Below are 17,480 nucleotides of genomic sequence, written 5' to 3'. Positions count from 1 at the left end.
AAGGACAGCGAACTTCGATGACCTTGGCCGCCGAGGAGTGTAAACATAATACCGAATCGAGTATACGTTCCTCGGCGACCGAGGCCTCTCGAGCTTCGCGGCCCCTCGCGGGGTATAACCCGCGGTAGTGGGGACAGTTTCGGGACAATTACAGTCAAGATCTTCTGGACATTTATCGCGAGGGCACTGTACTCGCAATACATCGATTGCTCTCCTGGATGATAACTCGACTATTCTTCCCAGAGCGATAAGAATGCTTGATCAGTGACCCAACTTTCGCACGCATGATCGACACGAGTTGCTCGTGCGGTGTGTTTGTGTGTGTGTGTCTGCATGTTTTCGTGAAAAGAAGAACAATGAGAAGGGGATCTAAACCATTCGATATTTGTTGTTGTTATTTTCTTTTTTGTTTTCGCAATTGGGTGCGAGAAGTTGCGCGCACTGACACGAGAACTCAATAATTGAACGATAGTTATAATTGCTTCGGTTATTTTTTGTTCTTTTTTTTCCCCATATCTGGCTCGTTTAGTGAACGTTAGTTTTTCTCGTTACAATTATATTGCGTCTCGAACAAGCATCTATGTGTTTAATTTAATCCGCTACTAATGCTTGCTGCTTCGGGCTGCACCCCTCGTCAGGTGTTTACATTGATTAACCGATTTTTTTTTTTTATTTGTTCACGCCGCCCCACCTCTTTAAACATTGGTAACAAACTTAGCGAACGATGTCTAATAGAAAAACGTCAAGAGATTCGTACCAGCGCTTGCATAGCATACATACATAGATTCATACGATAAGCGCGATGTAACAGGATGCACGCTTATGGTGTGAATTTTGTAGAAAACTCTTTCGTAGAAAATTGACGCTAGGGTAATGTTATATTTCTCTCAATCTCTCAAACTCTCTCACACGCTTTCTTTCTTGCTCGCTTTCTCTCGGTGTCTTTCGCACGCTATCTCTCTCGCACTATCTTTCTCTCTCTCTCTCTCTCTCTCTCTCTCTCTCTCTCTCTCTCTCTCTCTCGTTCTTTCGTTCTTTCGCTCGCTCTCTTATATTTTTTCCTTTTTTTCTTTGTTTCTTTACAAGGCGTTTCTACGCAGGTTTCTCGCATGACGAGGATGACGTCTACTTGGTGCCACACTACTGGATTATTATTAATTAGCGGTTCGCAACGGCTATTTGTTTGAATTCTAGAAACTGGGAGCTTGTTACGTTCCTGACCACTTGCCTCGCAATCCTTGCTGTTCACACTTCATTCAAATTCAATCTGAGTAACGACACAAAAGTGTAATGGAATTTGTTAACTGGAAAAATACAAGGAATTAATCAAACGTTTTTTCTTGGTGGTTTGTACCGCGAGGGTTCTACTGTGAAAATTGTCTCCCCCTTGATTAGTTCTTCTTTCATGTTAATTTATAAGTAAACTGCGGATCTTGTTGCAAAATCAAAATTTCACGGCTCATTTTACAAATACTAGGTGTGTCGCACTGTTCGTTATCGATTTGCAACACTTTTAAAAACATTTACGCATCATTTTCGAGAATAGGAGGTTCAGTAGAAATGCATTTCTGCTGTTAACAGTTCTGATTGTTTAAAAATAACGTGTCCTTACTCTTACATTTTTATCGTTTCTTTACTGTTTTATGTTCCAGAGCTGCTCGTGATTACCAGAAATGCATAAAGTCCACAGTTCACTCAGGAGTAAGTAAAAGATACTGATTTGTACCAACATAATTTTCCCAAATGAATAATATCTAAAAAGACAAATTTTCAATCGACGAGTGACAGAAATGATTGATAACACAGTTGCATGCAATTAATATTTTCTTACTAATAAATGATGCCATAAACGAGACGACACAGTTGGATACAAGGATGAACGCCTGCTTCCTAATCTGTCAGCTATTGTCTGCGTCCGGGGTGTCCAGTACAGTGATTAATCGCGAGGCAAATGGTTCGCTAATCATCTACCGGAGTGAACCTGCATGAGATCTAGAAGGCAATCGACACCTGTCCGCGATCACCTTTAATATCCTCGATTTCGTTGTTCCAATCACGTGCGGCTCATTAGACGAACGCCCCGCGTCCCACCCCCCTCCCTACCATCCCCCGATAAATGAACAATTCGAGTCCCGATCGGAATCACAGAGAGCACGAATACGTGTAATGTGTTTGTGTGCTAGACGACGACGACGACGACGACGACGCTTAGAGTCTACGGAGTTTGCCGACGGTAAACCAGTCTTGTGTCACCCTGTAGAGATCATCGTGAAACGCTTGTCAGTGTACTGTACTAACGAAGCTTAGCGTTCTACTTGGCAATTGGACTGTCGCGTGTCTCGCGTTATCAATCGTTTTGTGTTCGCGGTTCGATCCTTGAAACCGGAAACGGAAGTGAAATTTCTACACGGTACACACCCGGCCCCTATAAATGTTCAGCCGGTGAACGTCCTAGGTTTCGCCGGGTCACGTGGAGAAATTGTTGAGATTTTTTCAAGCCAATGACCTTCGGGAAGATTAGAGGGTTCAACGTGAATTGCGAGATTGGAGGGTTAGTTGGGTCTCTCGTGAGCAAAGGGTGTCTGCCTAGCGACAGGTCTTCAGGATTCTCTCTGTCTTTTGCGGGCCGAAGAAATGTTTCACTCTCGGAACATTATCTAAGACCGACTGTCCTCGGACGTTCATGTTCAAAGTGGAAACCATAAGAGGCGTCGAGGAATACAGGGCGTTCCATAAATTCGGGCACGATTGAATTTCGAAGTTATAAAACTTGCGAATTATTAATCGCGGAGGCAATAAAACGCCCTCTTCAAACACATTTCAAAAATTTCAAATTCGAGCAATTCCAGCTACAGGGCGTTCCACAAATTCGGGCGCGTTTGAGTTTCGAAAATTTGCAAATTCAATCACAGAGGCATTAAAACGCCCTCTTCAAACACATTTCGAAAATTGAAAATTCGAGGAATTCCAGCTACAGGGCGTTCCACAAATTCGGGCGCGTTTGAATTTCGAAAATTTGCAAATTTAATCACAGAAACATTAAAACACCCTCTTTGAACATATTCCAATAATTTAAGAATTCATTTGTCGGGGGTACAGAGATCTACCCTCAAGGGGATTCCTCATTTTCAAAATGTTCTCTTCCATTTCCAAGGACAAGCTACGGGCAAAGATCTAAAATATGTTAACAGGCTTTCTGAAATATGCGTTATCGAATACACGTCTGTACTAATAAAGTTTATGTCATCAAAATGATATCTATCTCACAATTTTTCCAAATACAACGAAAACATTATGGAACGTCCTGTAGATAAATCGATCGATATAAATATTCCTCGGAATTCAGTGCCGAGGATACGGTTTTAAATAACGTTCCAGGCAGCGAGGAGTCTCCGTAAGCCATCACTATTCCTATCTAAAATAGAGCTGCATCGTGCGTGCAGGTGTTCGGCTCGCTATACAGCATGATCTCGTCGCGAACGTCTCCTGATCCGCCTCGAAACGAAACGTCTGATATGTAAGATCTGAGATACACATTCATGGCGCTACAGTCTTTTGTGTTATACTTTTTTTATTTTTCTTTCATTTTTTTTTGTCTTTTGTTTTTACGTAGCTCTAGAGACAGTTCTGGCTTTCAGTATGTCCGGCGTGTGTTCCAGTTTGTTAGCGACCGCGAAACGACGATCTCGCAATTCATCAACGAGATAATATAATTAACCACGAGAAGAACCGATGATGAGTTTTCATTTTGCGAACGCGCGTATATGTATATATATATATATATGTATGTATGTACGTATGTATATGTATATTTTTGCCTGTTAATTGAACAATCGGTCGCCCGTCGCCCCATTCTTCCTCGCTTTTGCAGGTTTTAACCATTTCCGATTTCCGGTCCCCGTCGACCGTGATCGTTAACGTTTCTAGCATCCGCGAAACCTATCTCTCTCTCTCTCCCCCCCTCTCTCTCTCTCTCTCTCTCTCTCTCTCTCTCTGGTTTGATACAAAAACTATTCGCCTTTGTATGGTTTTCTCTTTTTTTCATTTTTACAATTTTTCTTTGTGGTTTGTCTTAATTACGGTCTCACTCTTGTCACTTAGCTAATAACGTGCACGGAGAGCGCGCGTCCTCGGATAGTTTGCACGACGTTGGTTTGTTTTTTTAAACTGACTTTTGTTAAATATCTTATGTACTTTACAGACCTTGTTCTTACTTTTGCGTCGACGATAATCCTAATGGTGTTGTTTGCTGTCATTTTGTCAACTTTCTATTCGTGCTCGCCCTCTTTCTCTCTCTCTCTCACTCTCTCTCACTCTCACTCTCGCTCTCATCGGTAATGCTATGCAGTTTTTTTTTCTGGGTACGTACGCGCACAGTGTTTTGCTATGTACATGTTCTCTCGGTTAGTATGCGTAACATTTACGGGTTAGCAGTTTCTCGAGTGTTTGCCGCGCGTCGATCGTTCGTCAACGTATTATCTTTTTTTTTTTGGTTTTTTTTAGCAGACAGTGGTTAAATAAGTCGTCTATTAGTTTAGCAGTGATAGCAAAGAGTCTTCGCGACTTCCGTCTCTTTCCAACCCTCGTTCGGTAGCATGATCGCCGCGTCATCCACGGTTCGATTAGTAAGAATAATATTCTATTCCCTGTCTGTCACGCCGTTTCCATCTTCGTTTCTCTCTCTCTCTCTCTCTCTCTCTCTCGCTCTCTCTCTCTCTCGCTCTCCCTTTAATTAGTTATACGCGTACACACCTTAGGCCCGAAACCGTGCTTGGCAGATTAGTCCTAGACCGGTTTTTTCATCTTCTTCTTCTCTTTCTTTTTCTGTGTATAGATTAAACTATAAAAACGTCGGTCATGCGGTCTACGAGTATTCTACCATTTTTCTGAGATGCTTCTCTGCTGACCCACGGTACGCAGATCATCATTATTATTTTTGTTTTTTTTTTTTCGTCGCTATTACAATATCATCATTTATCGTATTTCATTTATATTAATATTTATAATACGTGTATAGATACATGTGTGCTCACGTATGTGTCGGCCACACGTGCGCATACATGTATGTATATAATGTCAGGATGACGTGAGGAGATGTAAAATAATGACAGAAAACTATCTCTCTCTTACATGAAAAATAGGTACTTCTGTTTTCCTCGCATGTGTTAAGGTGTATGTTTACATATGTATATGTATGAAACGCATGGTATAATATGCCTATTTCTTCCTTACATATGGGTACTTTTTTTTGTTTTTATATACATATAATACATACATGTATACACGCACACACATATATACGTTGTATATATACGTATACATATATATGTATATATATGCACATGTATGCATAATCACGTATGCACGAATCGCGCACACGTGTTCAACTAGGAAACGAATGGCACGTTTCTGCCAACCGCCGTAATTTATGTATATGTATATAATAATATACACGAGTCATCGGTGAAAAGTGTTTCGGGGTGTGTGTTAATGTCAAAGTAACGAGCAACGTTGCTATTATAAATTAGACTCTCACAACGTTCGCGGTTAAAGAAGAGTATTATCGTTAACAGACGTCACTTCTGTACCGTCGAGTAACACTATGGGGACCTTGGCTCCTGAACAGCGACCATAATCCTCGTCCGATAACAAAATTTCTGCTTCCGGACGAATAAATAATTCTCCCGGTGAAGAGCATTCGAAATTTGAATTTTTAAATACATATATACACCAACAATTTTAAAACGATTTTTCGGACAAGGCCCACTTCTTTTTAGTTTGCTTCCGGTCACCGACAGCCATCTTTTTTAATCTTCTATTCTTAAAATTTCTCTCCCCGAAATAAATAATTTTTCAGGTAAACGGTAATTAACGTTTTTTAATAGCTAAACGATTTTTCTATCCAACGACAAGCCTAATTCTTTGTAGGTTACTTCCGGTCACTGTCGGCCATCTTTCTTGTGGTTCTCATCCGACGTATTAGCTTTTGTTATCGAAAACTTTTAGTGATTCGATATTGAGCATTCACAAAAATTCTCGGAATTAATTACAAGAGGCAGAGTTTACATAAAAATGTATTTGTTTCCCTCAATAATTTGAATAAGTAGAAAATAACGCAACACTATCTGTCATTACTTCTGATGTTTAAACTATCTTGTGGTGTCGTTTACTCATTTCTGCTATAAATGCCTAGCATCCGCAGTCTAACGATTATTAAAAGTGATTATAGTCGGTTGAGCGTTTTTTGTTTATTATAGGTGACTATATTTATATCTTAGACTGCAACATTAAACACCAGAGATCGAAGATCATCCTACCCAATCTGTGACAACAAAATTGTCAGCTGTTTAACATGACAGGGTAAAAAGACATATATATACACAAAAAAAAATGATTTACAAAAACAATTACAATTGGGGCAAAGAAAATAATTAGAAATCTCAAGGTCCCAGATATCTCTTCAACTTTCACAAGTGAACCAACAATTTGCAATAGTAGAAAATATTGCACTCTGTTTACGACAAAACGTTGACTTCACAATTGTTATTTCCGGTAACAATTTCAATCACACTGTGAAGTCGGTCTAGTACGTTCCCCTGGCAGAAAATATTCCGACAAAATGGTGGACGTGATTTTCCAACAAATTATTTCGCTGTACATCGAATAATAGTAGACAAACGTACTATAAGAAGTATTTTAGAAAAATATTAATAAAACGAGGAATTATTTTGCTTTTCGTCAAATATAAAGTAATGAACTGTCTACCAAGTATTATAAAGAATTTTGAGTAGCATAACATAGATCAGGCCTGGCCAACCGGTGGCTCGCGAGTCGCAGGCGAGTCCTGTTCCCACTCCTGAGACTCCCCACCATGCTCCTACGGATTGCGGGAGAAGGGGACGGAGGGCCAGGAACCTATTTAGGAGGTTGTCTCCAGGATAGATGAAAGCATGGTAGGGCAACATGAAGTGGCCAGTGGTGGGGGAACCTGCGCACTGGTGGTGGGGATCGTGCAGCGACGGCGGGGAAGAAGTTGCCCAGGCCTGACGTAGACGACAATGAATCAAACCCGCCCTGAAATCATTATCAGATTTATTCTATCAACGCTTTTCTATTAAAAAGTATTGTTAGCTCGATCGAATAATTTTTGCCAGGGGTTCGAATGCTCGGGAACGAGGTACAATGGTTTCCGTTCAGAAGCCACCAGTCCATAAAATATATTCTCTGAACCGGGTCCAGCCTTCGCTACTATTATAGAAACATCGGAAGCTTCAACAGTCGCGTAAAACTTTCGTACACGCAAAGAATACACCGCCGCCTATGGTACTCGTCCAACAACTAGAAAAATAACACGTTAACGTTTGGTCAATTGACTTCGAACGTGATCATCGTCCGGCTCGAAAGTTAGTCGGCCGATTGAAACTGATTAGAAAAGAAGCTCCGGGGTAATCGTCGCGTGGCTATGCCGTCTCCGTAAGTATTCGGTGTTCGTCGGGTGTTTTTCGTCAATCATGCTTCGCGTTACAGTTAAAACGTTACATAATAATCTCGCAACACGGGTATCGACCACTATGCATGAGTACTTTGACGCGCAGTTTTCACGCGTGCACACGCGTTTCGCATAATTTTCTCTCTCTCTCTCTCTCTCTCTCTCTCTCGCTCTCTCTCTCTCATTCTCTCGTTCTCTCCGTTCGCGTACGTCTTTCGTTTTCTTTTTTTTTCAGTAACTGCCTAGTTATGCGGTAGTGGATGTAGTAATCATTGCAATGATAATCGGTAACAATAATAATAATTTATTACATAATATTTATAGCTTTTTTGTCCCTTATAGTACATCGCGTCTGTCGCCTCAATAAAAAGGTACTTCCCCCGTGTTCCACTTAAATATGTATTATTATTTCTTTTTTTTTTTTTCATTCATTGACGTTTTAGTCCTGGCAGCCCAAAGAACTCTCAACAAGTTAACACAGCCTTTGGGCCTTCGATTAGACTTTTGTTTGAATTTTAATCAATTTTCTTTTTTTTTTTTTAATTAAACATTAGTTCCTCTTTTCGTAGAACCACTTTTTAACCATTCGCACCCCCGTTAAACCCCCGATCCCCGGTCTCCCCCCCCTCCCCCAAGGAAAATTCTCCGTACCCTTGTATACTCCTCTCGTAGATCGGATCTCTCTTCAGGACGGTCTTCCTAATCTTCGCTAACTATCATATCTCCCTCTCTCTCTCTCTCTCTGTCGCACGCGCGCGCACTTTTACCTTAAACAGCGTTATCACCGAAGCTCCACCGAAGCGATTCAAGACGTGTTTATAGAAAATAAAACGGGGAGCTACATCGAAAGAAGCGAATCCTCTTGCGTTGACCTCCGACCGGCGTCGTCTCGCAGCTATCCTCGCCATCGTGCTCCTTTCGTCATCGGCCTCATCTCCCCCGATCGCTAGCACGGGATTAATCGTGTTACGAAGCTACGGTTAACGAACATAATAACTGAGAAATATCCTTTGTCGTTACGAGTACGTTCTCCTCTACTGGTTAGTTTTGTTCCTTAAATCAAGAGAAAAACAAACGAGAAACTCTCTCTCTCTCTCTCTCACTTTCACTCTCTCTCGCTCTCTCTCTCTCTCTCTCTCTCTCTCTCTCTCTTCGTGTGTGTGTGTCTCTGTGTGCGTCTCGCACACTATACCTCCCCCGAGCCCCCACCCTCGCCTTAACTCGACACCTTTCTGCGATCAAAAGTCTGAAAGTGCAAAACTCGTCGCGGACAATCACAAAGTGTTTCGACGCGTCTCGTTACACCCCGCGAGTTCCGTTTAGGAATCATTTTCTGTTGCGTGGCCCGCGGCGAACGGGACTATACATAATAATACGTATTGCATGTACGCTCTATAAATTTCTAGGCCTGCTCTCTTCGTCGTCGTTGCGAAGATCTGCTTCATCCGTCGTCGCGTCCGTATCTTCGCTGCGTGCGCCGACGCCTCGATCGGACCGTTCGATGAAGAGACTCGCGGGGCAGGAAGAAAATAAACGGCTCCGTGTTCTCCAATCGGCGACACAGTCCTCCCCCTCCTCCTCGATGTCCCCCACGTCGCTCGAATTTGTAAAGGCGTTTTTTCTTTTCACTCGACTCTCGCGTCGTTTCTTTTACGGTGGGACCGGGTCGTTCGTCGTTTTATTGCTGTTGAGATCGAGTCTCGTCGCCCGGGAACAGGCTTCCGGAAGCGGTTTCCCACTCTCTCTCTCTCTCTCTCTCTCTTACTCTCTTACTCTCTCTCTGCCACTCTTTGTGTCGCCCGTTGGAGAATCTCGTTCGGGAATCTTCTTCGGTCGGCACCGGTTTCGCGCGCGGATTCTGGACAAACGTGCCCCGTCAGATTAATATAAGAAGGCGCTAGAAACCGATCGCTAGTGGACTACTGGCATGGCGTATTTATCTATTTTATAAGACTGCTTTCTAGAGTAGCGTCCAGAATCCGTGGCTGAAACGGCCGCGGAATGATCCCGGGAACAGTGGCCGGGCTGGCGTTAATTGTCGCGACAGCCCCACTGTTTCGCATGGAGCCGTTAGTATCTCTCCGTATGCTAGTTAAGCGAGTGTCGTCATTGATACGAGTCCTTGTGGAAAGTGTCGCTTTTGTGGAAGATCTTTCGGCTCTCTCTGGTGAAGTCTTGGCTCGCGAAATTGTTCTCAGACTTCGGTCTGGGCAACAGGCAAGCTGGAAGAGCCCTCAGCTCCATGCTGTGTACCTGGAACGCGAGCGAAACGTTGCTGACTGTTCTACGGACGCTTGTCGGGGGATTTTCTGACTTTTCTGTGATGAATGGAGCCGATCAGAAACTCGGAATTCTTGGCTTACTGGGGAGTTGTTCGAGCTCTCAGCTTTTAGAAAATATAGCAAACGAAATAATGGATAGTTTTGACCTGGAGGGGAGTTATCACTAGATCTTTTAATATGAACTCGATTTATTGTTAAAATAGCATGATTAGACTGCGGACTTTTATGCAAAATGAAAATTGTTTTGTAAGGTATGGGAACCAAATAAGAATTTGTTTCTCTTTTTAATAATTTGAATAAATTGTCAATCAATCTTTGTGCTCTCACAATTTTCACCTACTCATTTTTGTCATGAATGCCTAAAATCCGCAGTCTAAACGTGACCAATTAATAATTGGTAAGAATTTGAATAAAATGAATTTAGTATTATCATATTTGGCAAACATTTGTGCATTACTATTTCGAACATTAGCGTCACTAAAATAAACGAATGGAAGAGTCCATGTTTTTATACAAATAAAAAATTCAGGATATAAAATTTAATTAAAATGTCAGTCAGAAATAATTATGTGAGGAATAGAAGTATTGATAGGAATAAATTCGTCGAGGTGTTGAGAGGTGATGAAAATGCATGGGATAGCGAGAAACATGATTGACCATTATGTAACAATGTTATCAAATATGTTTACCGATTCTTCACTGGCGCTGGCATGCGCAGCTTGTTCCGCGAGCGCATTTACTACGGCGTTTATCGTTTTTGATTCGCTGCCAAGATCCTCCTCGCGATGAGCTACCAGGTTTGGGTTCTTACCAATTTTGTTTAACCTACAAAGAGAGCATAATTAAGCGTAGGGAATGTTGCATGGAACACAACCAACGATTATTCACATCAATTGACTTACAAACCGTTTAGCAGTACACAGGTTATAACCTAACCAAATATTATTATCCCGCCACGAACTTGTAACAGACTTGTATTATTTGTTCTAATACCACTTGCACCGCTAAAGGTTTTACAATGTGAGGTACAAGATTGGGTAAAAGAAGTAGCTTTGAAGAACGTCTGGCAGAGCCACGTGTCAGTCAATCATTTATTACGTAATTTACAAATTTACGGAGTCCTCTCAATTTTTCCCAATATTCCATTTTCAGTTTTTCTGAGATTAAAATTTTTCCTCAATTTTCCTGAGATCAATATTCTACTTTCAATTTCCCTGAGATTAATATTTTTCCTCAATCTTTCTGAGATCAATATTCTAGTTTCAATTTTCCTGAGATTAATATTTTTTCCTCAATTTTCCTGAGATTAATATTCTTTTCTCAAATTATCTGAGATTAACGTTTTTTCTTAAATTTTTCTGAGATCAATATTCTATTTTCAATTTTTCTGAGATCAATATCCTTTTCCAAAATCCTAAAATTAGTGTCCCTTTCTCAATTCATTCTAAGATAGAAACTGTTTTTCTTAATTTATTCTAAGGGCCCCATATTTGCCTAAATATTTTGTCCCAACTCGATTTGAAACAAGCGAGCTTGCTTCCACTGCTACAGCGAATAAATGACATTTTAGGAAGCAGCGAACAGATTTGAATTTTTCGTTGGAACTTCGTTCCCTGCAAAATTGAGTTTTAGTATTTTAAAAAATCGAGTTCCCGTGCTCAAAGGGATAATTGAAAAATTTATTCTACACCTCGGACTCGGTTCCGAGCGAAGTGAGACGTGACTCTGCGTCGACGCAGCAGAAGAGAATCCAACTGATTTCGAAAATATGTTATGCAAACTTATGAATATAACATTACTATGTAGTGAATGTGTCGAGAGTGTAGAAATATTTTGTCGCGATGTCGCACGGTTCCCAATGAATTCTTAAAGCGTGTAAGTGCGTCGCCGTACAACAGGGCGTTCGCGCGACCATCGTTGAAATTTCGTGATTTCCGGATGGAAAATCATTCGTCGGGACCCTCTCAACTCATTTCGAACGTGTATCATTGATACGCGTCCCATTGTTCGCAAGTTAGTGCGCTCTCGTTGTAAACTTTCTCCCCCAAGAAAAGGATTCTGCACTGTCACGCGCGATAAAGCAATAGTACACTGTGTACACATATATTCATCTTTCAGTCGTCTTTATCTTTTCTTATATATTTTTTTAAATTTTTTTTACTTTTTTTTTTTTTGTAAACTGTATACGCGCAAAAGTTTTGTGTTGTGTAAATGTGTCATGTAAAAGAAGCAAATCGAGTCCAAATCAGCGCATACAGACAGAAAGAGAAGAGAGAGAGAGATAATGAAATTAACAATTGAATAATATGTTGTAAAGAGAAGCGACATGATGTTCGGACAATAAGTATGATTGATATTCGATTCGTCGGACAGTACACAATGTTCAACAAAATCAACATGGAGGTGGGAGTGATGATTGACATCTAGTAGCACACCAACTCGATAGAACAAACCTAACCAAAGCTTATACCTCTCGGCGGCAACGCTTTCCATCGTTCTGCGCATTAGTGGATACTGGTCCAATACGGCGTTGAAATGATCCACCGAGAGGCTGAAGAGATTGCAGTAGGTCTCCGCGCGGACCGAGGCCACCCTCCTCGCGTTCGTCAGCAGGCAAATCTCGCCAAAGTATGAGCCGTCTGACAGCGAGGTCGCGACTTCCCCGTTCGCCATTACAATGTCGACTATGCCTTCCTGTATGAAGTACATTTTCGAGCCGATCGTACCTTCCTTGATGATGATATCACCTGGAACACCAAACCACTCCTCCGTCATCCACTATTCCCCGAAAGACTCCCCCAAACTTCGACCAAGCTTAGATAAAACAACGATCAACATACTCGTGACATTTTTCTGCTTAAAATGATACCAAACACGACATAGTTCGGAGCATATTTACTTTTTTAATTGTGTCGCCAGGCGAGGGGAGGGAGCACGCCTTCAGGGGAAAAAGTTACCCTCTCTCTGCCACCACCGGAGTCTACACGCGTCACGTGACCTTTCAGCGCGGTAGAAAGGGAAATTAGAGTGGGGGAACAGCTCTTGATCTGGCGACACTGCGCGACGAAGGTGCGCGCTGCATGAAAGAGAGGTTGGTGGGAGAAGCAGGCGTTTGAGGGGCCCCTACCGTGCCCTTCACTGGTCCCAAGCGATCCGTATACGACGCAATTCATCATGCAAATCGGTAACAATTTAATCCAGCATTGCAGCTAGGCAACTTTCCCACTCATGTTCCACTGACTCGTTCGGATAATCGAGGGTCTACTACATAGTGGATTAAACGATTAAAAATTATCCAAATTGTGTCGTGTTCGGTATCATTTTAACCAGGAGAGTGTCACGAGTATGTTGGTGAAAGTTTGATAACGGGATAACAGAAAAGTTTTTAAGGTACTCGATATAAGTACCATTTCAGTCCCGAAGTTGTCACAAATGTATATTGAGACTTCGAATTAAATTTGTGTCTTAGCCCAGCAAATTAGAATGAAACAATAACAAAAAGAAAGTCGCGAGTACTTAACGACCCGTCCAATGATATTCAATGGAAGTCGATGGTAATTTAGGTTGGTCGATATGCTTTCCGCAGAGCATCCTAAACGCTCCGCGAACATCGACGATTAGATCGACGTAGGTGACTCACGTTTGGGAGGCTGCACAGTTCTTTTTTGTTGCAGCCCCAATTTAGCTCACTTAAGAAACTGTTACATAGGTCCATCCTCTGTCAGGACTTCTTAATTAGATGCAATTAAACATAATGTTTCTAATTCGTCGACTGACGAGTACCTGGTTGGAAGACTTCGTATCTCAGCTTAGTGACCACGTCTGAGACAAAGTTCGAATCGGCATTGGCGAAGAAGGGCACTGACGCGACTAACGATCTGCAGTTGTAGTTGATCACGTCCTGAAACGAACGGAAAGAACGCGTTATAGCAATCGAATGCGACCTGGCCTGGACTAAAAGTCCTTCTGGCGTACTTCTCTGAGCTTCTCGGACAACTCCCCAAGTATCAATTCCTCGTCGAAGAATTTGCCCTGGTAACGGTGCTCGAAGTACTCCGTGATCCTCTGTCTCATTTCCCGTGGTAACTTTCGGTAGGCCATGTATTCCTCTACTTGTTTCACCTGGTTCGAGCAACAACGATTAACAGACCGTACCAAAACCGTCGCGTTCGCTTGTTCACCCTTGGCCAGCGAGCCCTGGGTCGCTGAAGACCCATCATTCATATCAAATTTAAACTACACAATTTTTCAACACATTCGTGTGACATTTTTTTAATAAACGTGACGGTAACGTAGATGTTTCACAGTCTACTGGCCGAGGGTTGACAATTGAACATTTGCAATAAAGGTTCTCTTGAAACGCACGATCAGTAATATCGATTTTTAATCAAAGCAAAGAAAATTAAATGACATTGGAAGACTGTGCCAAAACGTAAATATTTCGATTAAAATGAACAAATGAAAGTTGTACAATTGATTCAATAAACGTTATAGGAAGTTTTGTGAAAAACGAGATAGAAAAAAATTGGAAAAAATGTTGAAGGTTCGTAGCATAACGGAGTTTGTGTTTCAAGGCATAAATACCTTCTCGCGGTATTGTCTTCTCGAGGAATCAAGAGATTGGATGAGATTCGTCGCATGTCCAAGGAAAAGTGCATAACAGGTAGCACCGCTGATCATACTGAGCATAGTGAGCCACATGTCGGTCAAGGACTGCGGTGGAAACCTTCCGTATCCTATGCAGAGCATGTGCGACATAGCTTTGAAAAGGGCCCATGAGTATTGTTCCAGCCAGAACGAGTCCTGGAAAAATGGGAGTAGAACATTATGTCAGCGGAAACGATCTCTCTGGCCAAACTGTGCTCGCGCGTCGTGCTAAAACTTTTATCTTAGGCTCTGATAATGTTATCGTCGCGACCCTAAGTGGGAAGTTTGAAACTGTGTTTTTGGGGTGTACGTAATTTTCGTGATAAGAAATCCAATAATAACGCTTTCAATAATAGCGCTTTCTTAATTTAATAAAAATAATCAGCTAAATCTCTGCTGTAGAATTGAACCTTATTTTTTTTTTAATATTTCATACATTCAACGTAATTAACAATTTATGTTTGAAAGCTGCCCTAAACTTTTTCAGTTTTCCCTTTATTTACATTTTCGTATTTAACCGTATTAAAAATTGTAGCACTTTGTCCGCATGCCAAAAACCGTTTCGTAATTTTAATTACAATAATTACTGTCTATTGTTCAAGCTGTACAATTTATAAATACTTCAATCGATGTAATTCTACTTTCCCGAAGAGACAAGCATAACTTCTTCCGACACGCTACGTCGAAAGTCAATGAACTTCCCACGCACAAGTTTAATCAGTGCAAATACTAATTATCTCCCAGGCATAATCTTTTGATTAGTCAGCCTATTTGCACCAAGTTTAGGCATCGATCGAGCCGCTTATCTCGCACAAACTAGCACATATTTCGTCCGGTAACCGGGCGGCAAACTAGGAACTTACGGTTCCATTGTGATGAACGGTCGCGAAGGTCAATGATACTTACTTGCAACTCGTTAATGGCCACCCACGAGTTACTAGGAAACCCTTGGAGCATAGGAATCAGGAATTGCAGGCAGCCACTCCAGTGGCCGATTAGGAGCATCATGCAAATCAGGTTAAAAATCCGCATGAACACCGATGCCATATTCAGGAACTGCCAACAACAACGACAATAGTTTACTCTGGTGCCGGCCGTTCGTAGTCGCGACGTTGTTTCACACATCCGGTCAAAAAACTTCTCTCGTTATCCAAAGCTCCGGTTGCGTAGTGTACAGCAAATAAAGCAAGTGTTGTACAAAAACGCGTTTAAATATTAATTCACTGAATTACATTGTCAAAACTATCTTAGTAATTGTTATCCAAAAATTCGAAGTCAAAGACCAAGTAAACTACCTGATGTTCCGCGGTCCAGACCGAACTCGGCCATCGTTCTTTCACAGTGTTTCATAGACATCATCATCGTCATTCGATCATCATTTTTCGAGAAAAAATTTAGACAGAACAATTCAATTTTATTTGATAACAGACGACAGTTCGGGCCTGGACGGGAACATAATCAGTGTATTATCTCTCCTAAGTAGTCTTCGCTGTTCATACTTCCGGGTTTCAGTTCTCAGTCCAAAAAAGCATGCTACATTAGAAAATACGCATCACGTGGCACACAAAAGAACAAGTCAATATAACCTAAAAAACGTTTATAATAATGATTACTCTACGAATGCTCTAACAGAAGAAACAAAAATAAGTGTATACGACCTATGCGTGTATATATATATACATATACGTACGGAGACAATATACGGATATATACACACGCATATGTATACGTATGTATCAATCATTTGCACTGCTGGCCAAGATTCACAGACCCGCTTATAGGCCAGACCTGTTCAGAATCTGTCCTGGCGTCGGTAAAACAATACGGTGGACGCCTTTATCGTTGCAATCCGATTAACTGCAACGTCAAACAACTGCAAACTGTTCGACTGAACAGTGCGCCATAAGCACGATGTGGGAATCTAAGTCCGTTTCTAAGTAAAAGAAGCTGGAGAACGCAGGTTATGCTCCGAACGAATTCGAGCTACTCGAGATTGCGGTTCGCATATTTCTACGCTTCAAATTACATATATTTCACTCAATTTATTGTAAATAATTGTTTCACAACGTTCTACTGTCCATAATTGCTCTCATTGCCAGGTACATTTAATACCAAGTCCCTCCGAGTCGGTAACTGCGCGCTCAATGGGCGCCATTTTGTCTTCAACCGCTCCGAGGAAACCACAGTTAACGGAACTCTCAATATACGTAGTAATATCTCAGAATACGTAGTAATACGTTTTCTGTATACAGTGCTTACTCGATATATGTCCAAAATACCGGACTAGCTAGGGACATATAGCGGGCAGGAGAATACTATTCTTTGACACTCTAGCCTCGGCTCCTCTCGGCAGTGGGGATAGTTCTGAGACTTTTATCGGCTACGCGTTTGGGACGTATACAGAGTAGACACTGTATTTGTCACGAAATGAATTTGACAATTATTCAGTAAAAATGATTTATGCTGTGATCCATTTGTCGTTAGGTCAAATTAGACTGCTGGATATTTGTGAAATAATAATTGTGTCGATCTTCTTTCCCTGTGATTATCTAAAACAATTTATGCAAGAACGCGAGAGTGTAATAAACAATGGGACAAAAGACGTAATTTCGTTTTGGTTCGTCTATCGCCATCCGTTTGCCTTTTAGAGAGGTGTGACTCTGAATTATGAACAGTATTTTTGTATTGTTGTTTTTTTTTTTCGCGAACAATTTAGATCGTTGGAAGTCCGGGGAAAGGAACGCATTAACGTTCAGGCGGATAATTCATTTTTAATAGAGTGGCGCGGGCAGCTTTTGTCGGGGCGGAGTTTCAAATTGAGTTTCATTTAGTCGGGAGAGAGAGAAAAATTACCGCGAGAGGTTCCGCGGCGAAATTAGCCGAAACCGAGACGCAAAAAAGTGCGAAAACGAAATTTTGAAAGCGCAACTGAGCTTCCGCGAACAAGCGTTCGTGCACGTTCGTTTGCAAAAGCGAACTGGTAATTTTTGCGCTATCCGTTGTCTCTGAATCGGCGACCCAGTCGCTGACGGAACTAATTGAACGTGTCAACAGAAGATTTA

General features: G+C 41.5%; 1 protein-coding gene across 7 annotated transcripts in view; it reads right to left on the bottom strand.

Annotated features, from left to right (window-relative positions):
- Positions 1-539: 539 nt before the first annotated feature.
- Ih (hyperpolarization activated cyclic nucleotide gated potassium channel Ih) overlaps positions 540-17,480 on the bottom strand; it is a 225,566-nt gene continuing 208,625 nt past the window's right edge. For 5 of the 7 annotated variants that reach the window (XM_076788621.1, XM_076788615.1, XM_076788619.1 and 2 more), the window contains 7 exons: positions 15,325-15,474; positions 14,356-14,574; positions 13,747-13,893; positions 13,555-13,672; positions 12,230-12,518; positions 10,461-10,596; positions 540-9,742 (listed from right to left, as the gene is read on the bottom strand). In XM_076788621.1, the coding sequence (XP_076644736.1) occupies positions 9,596-9,742; positions 10,461-10,596; positions 12,230-12,518; positions 13,555-13,672; positions 13,747-13,893; positions 14,356-14,574; positions 15,325-15,474 (1,206 nt within the window). In that variant the 3' untranslated portion in view covers positions 540-9,595. The remainder of the gene's footprint in view (positions 9,743-10,460; positions 10,597-12,229; positions 12,519-13,554; positions 13,673-13,746; positions 13,894-14,355; positions 14,575-15,324; positions 15,475-17,480) is intronic. The other 2 variants (XM_076788616.1, XM_076788620.1) reach the window with 1 other exon arrangement.

Source organism: Halictus rubicundus, chromosome 5, assembly GCF_050948215.1.
Source record: "Halictus rubicundus isolate RS-2024b chromosome 5, iyHalRubi1_principal, whole genome shotgun sequence".
Taxonomy (NCBI): Eukaryota; Metazoa; Arthropoda; class Insecta; order Hymenoptera; family Halictidae; genus Halictus; species Halictus rubicundus.
Note: the sequence above shows the minus strand (reverse complement) of the source record. Positions and strands in the feature narration are given on the sequence as shown.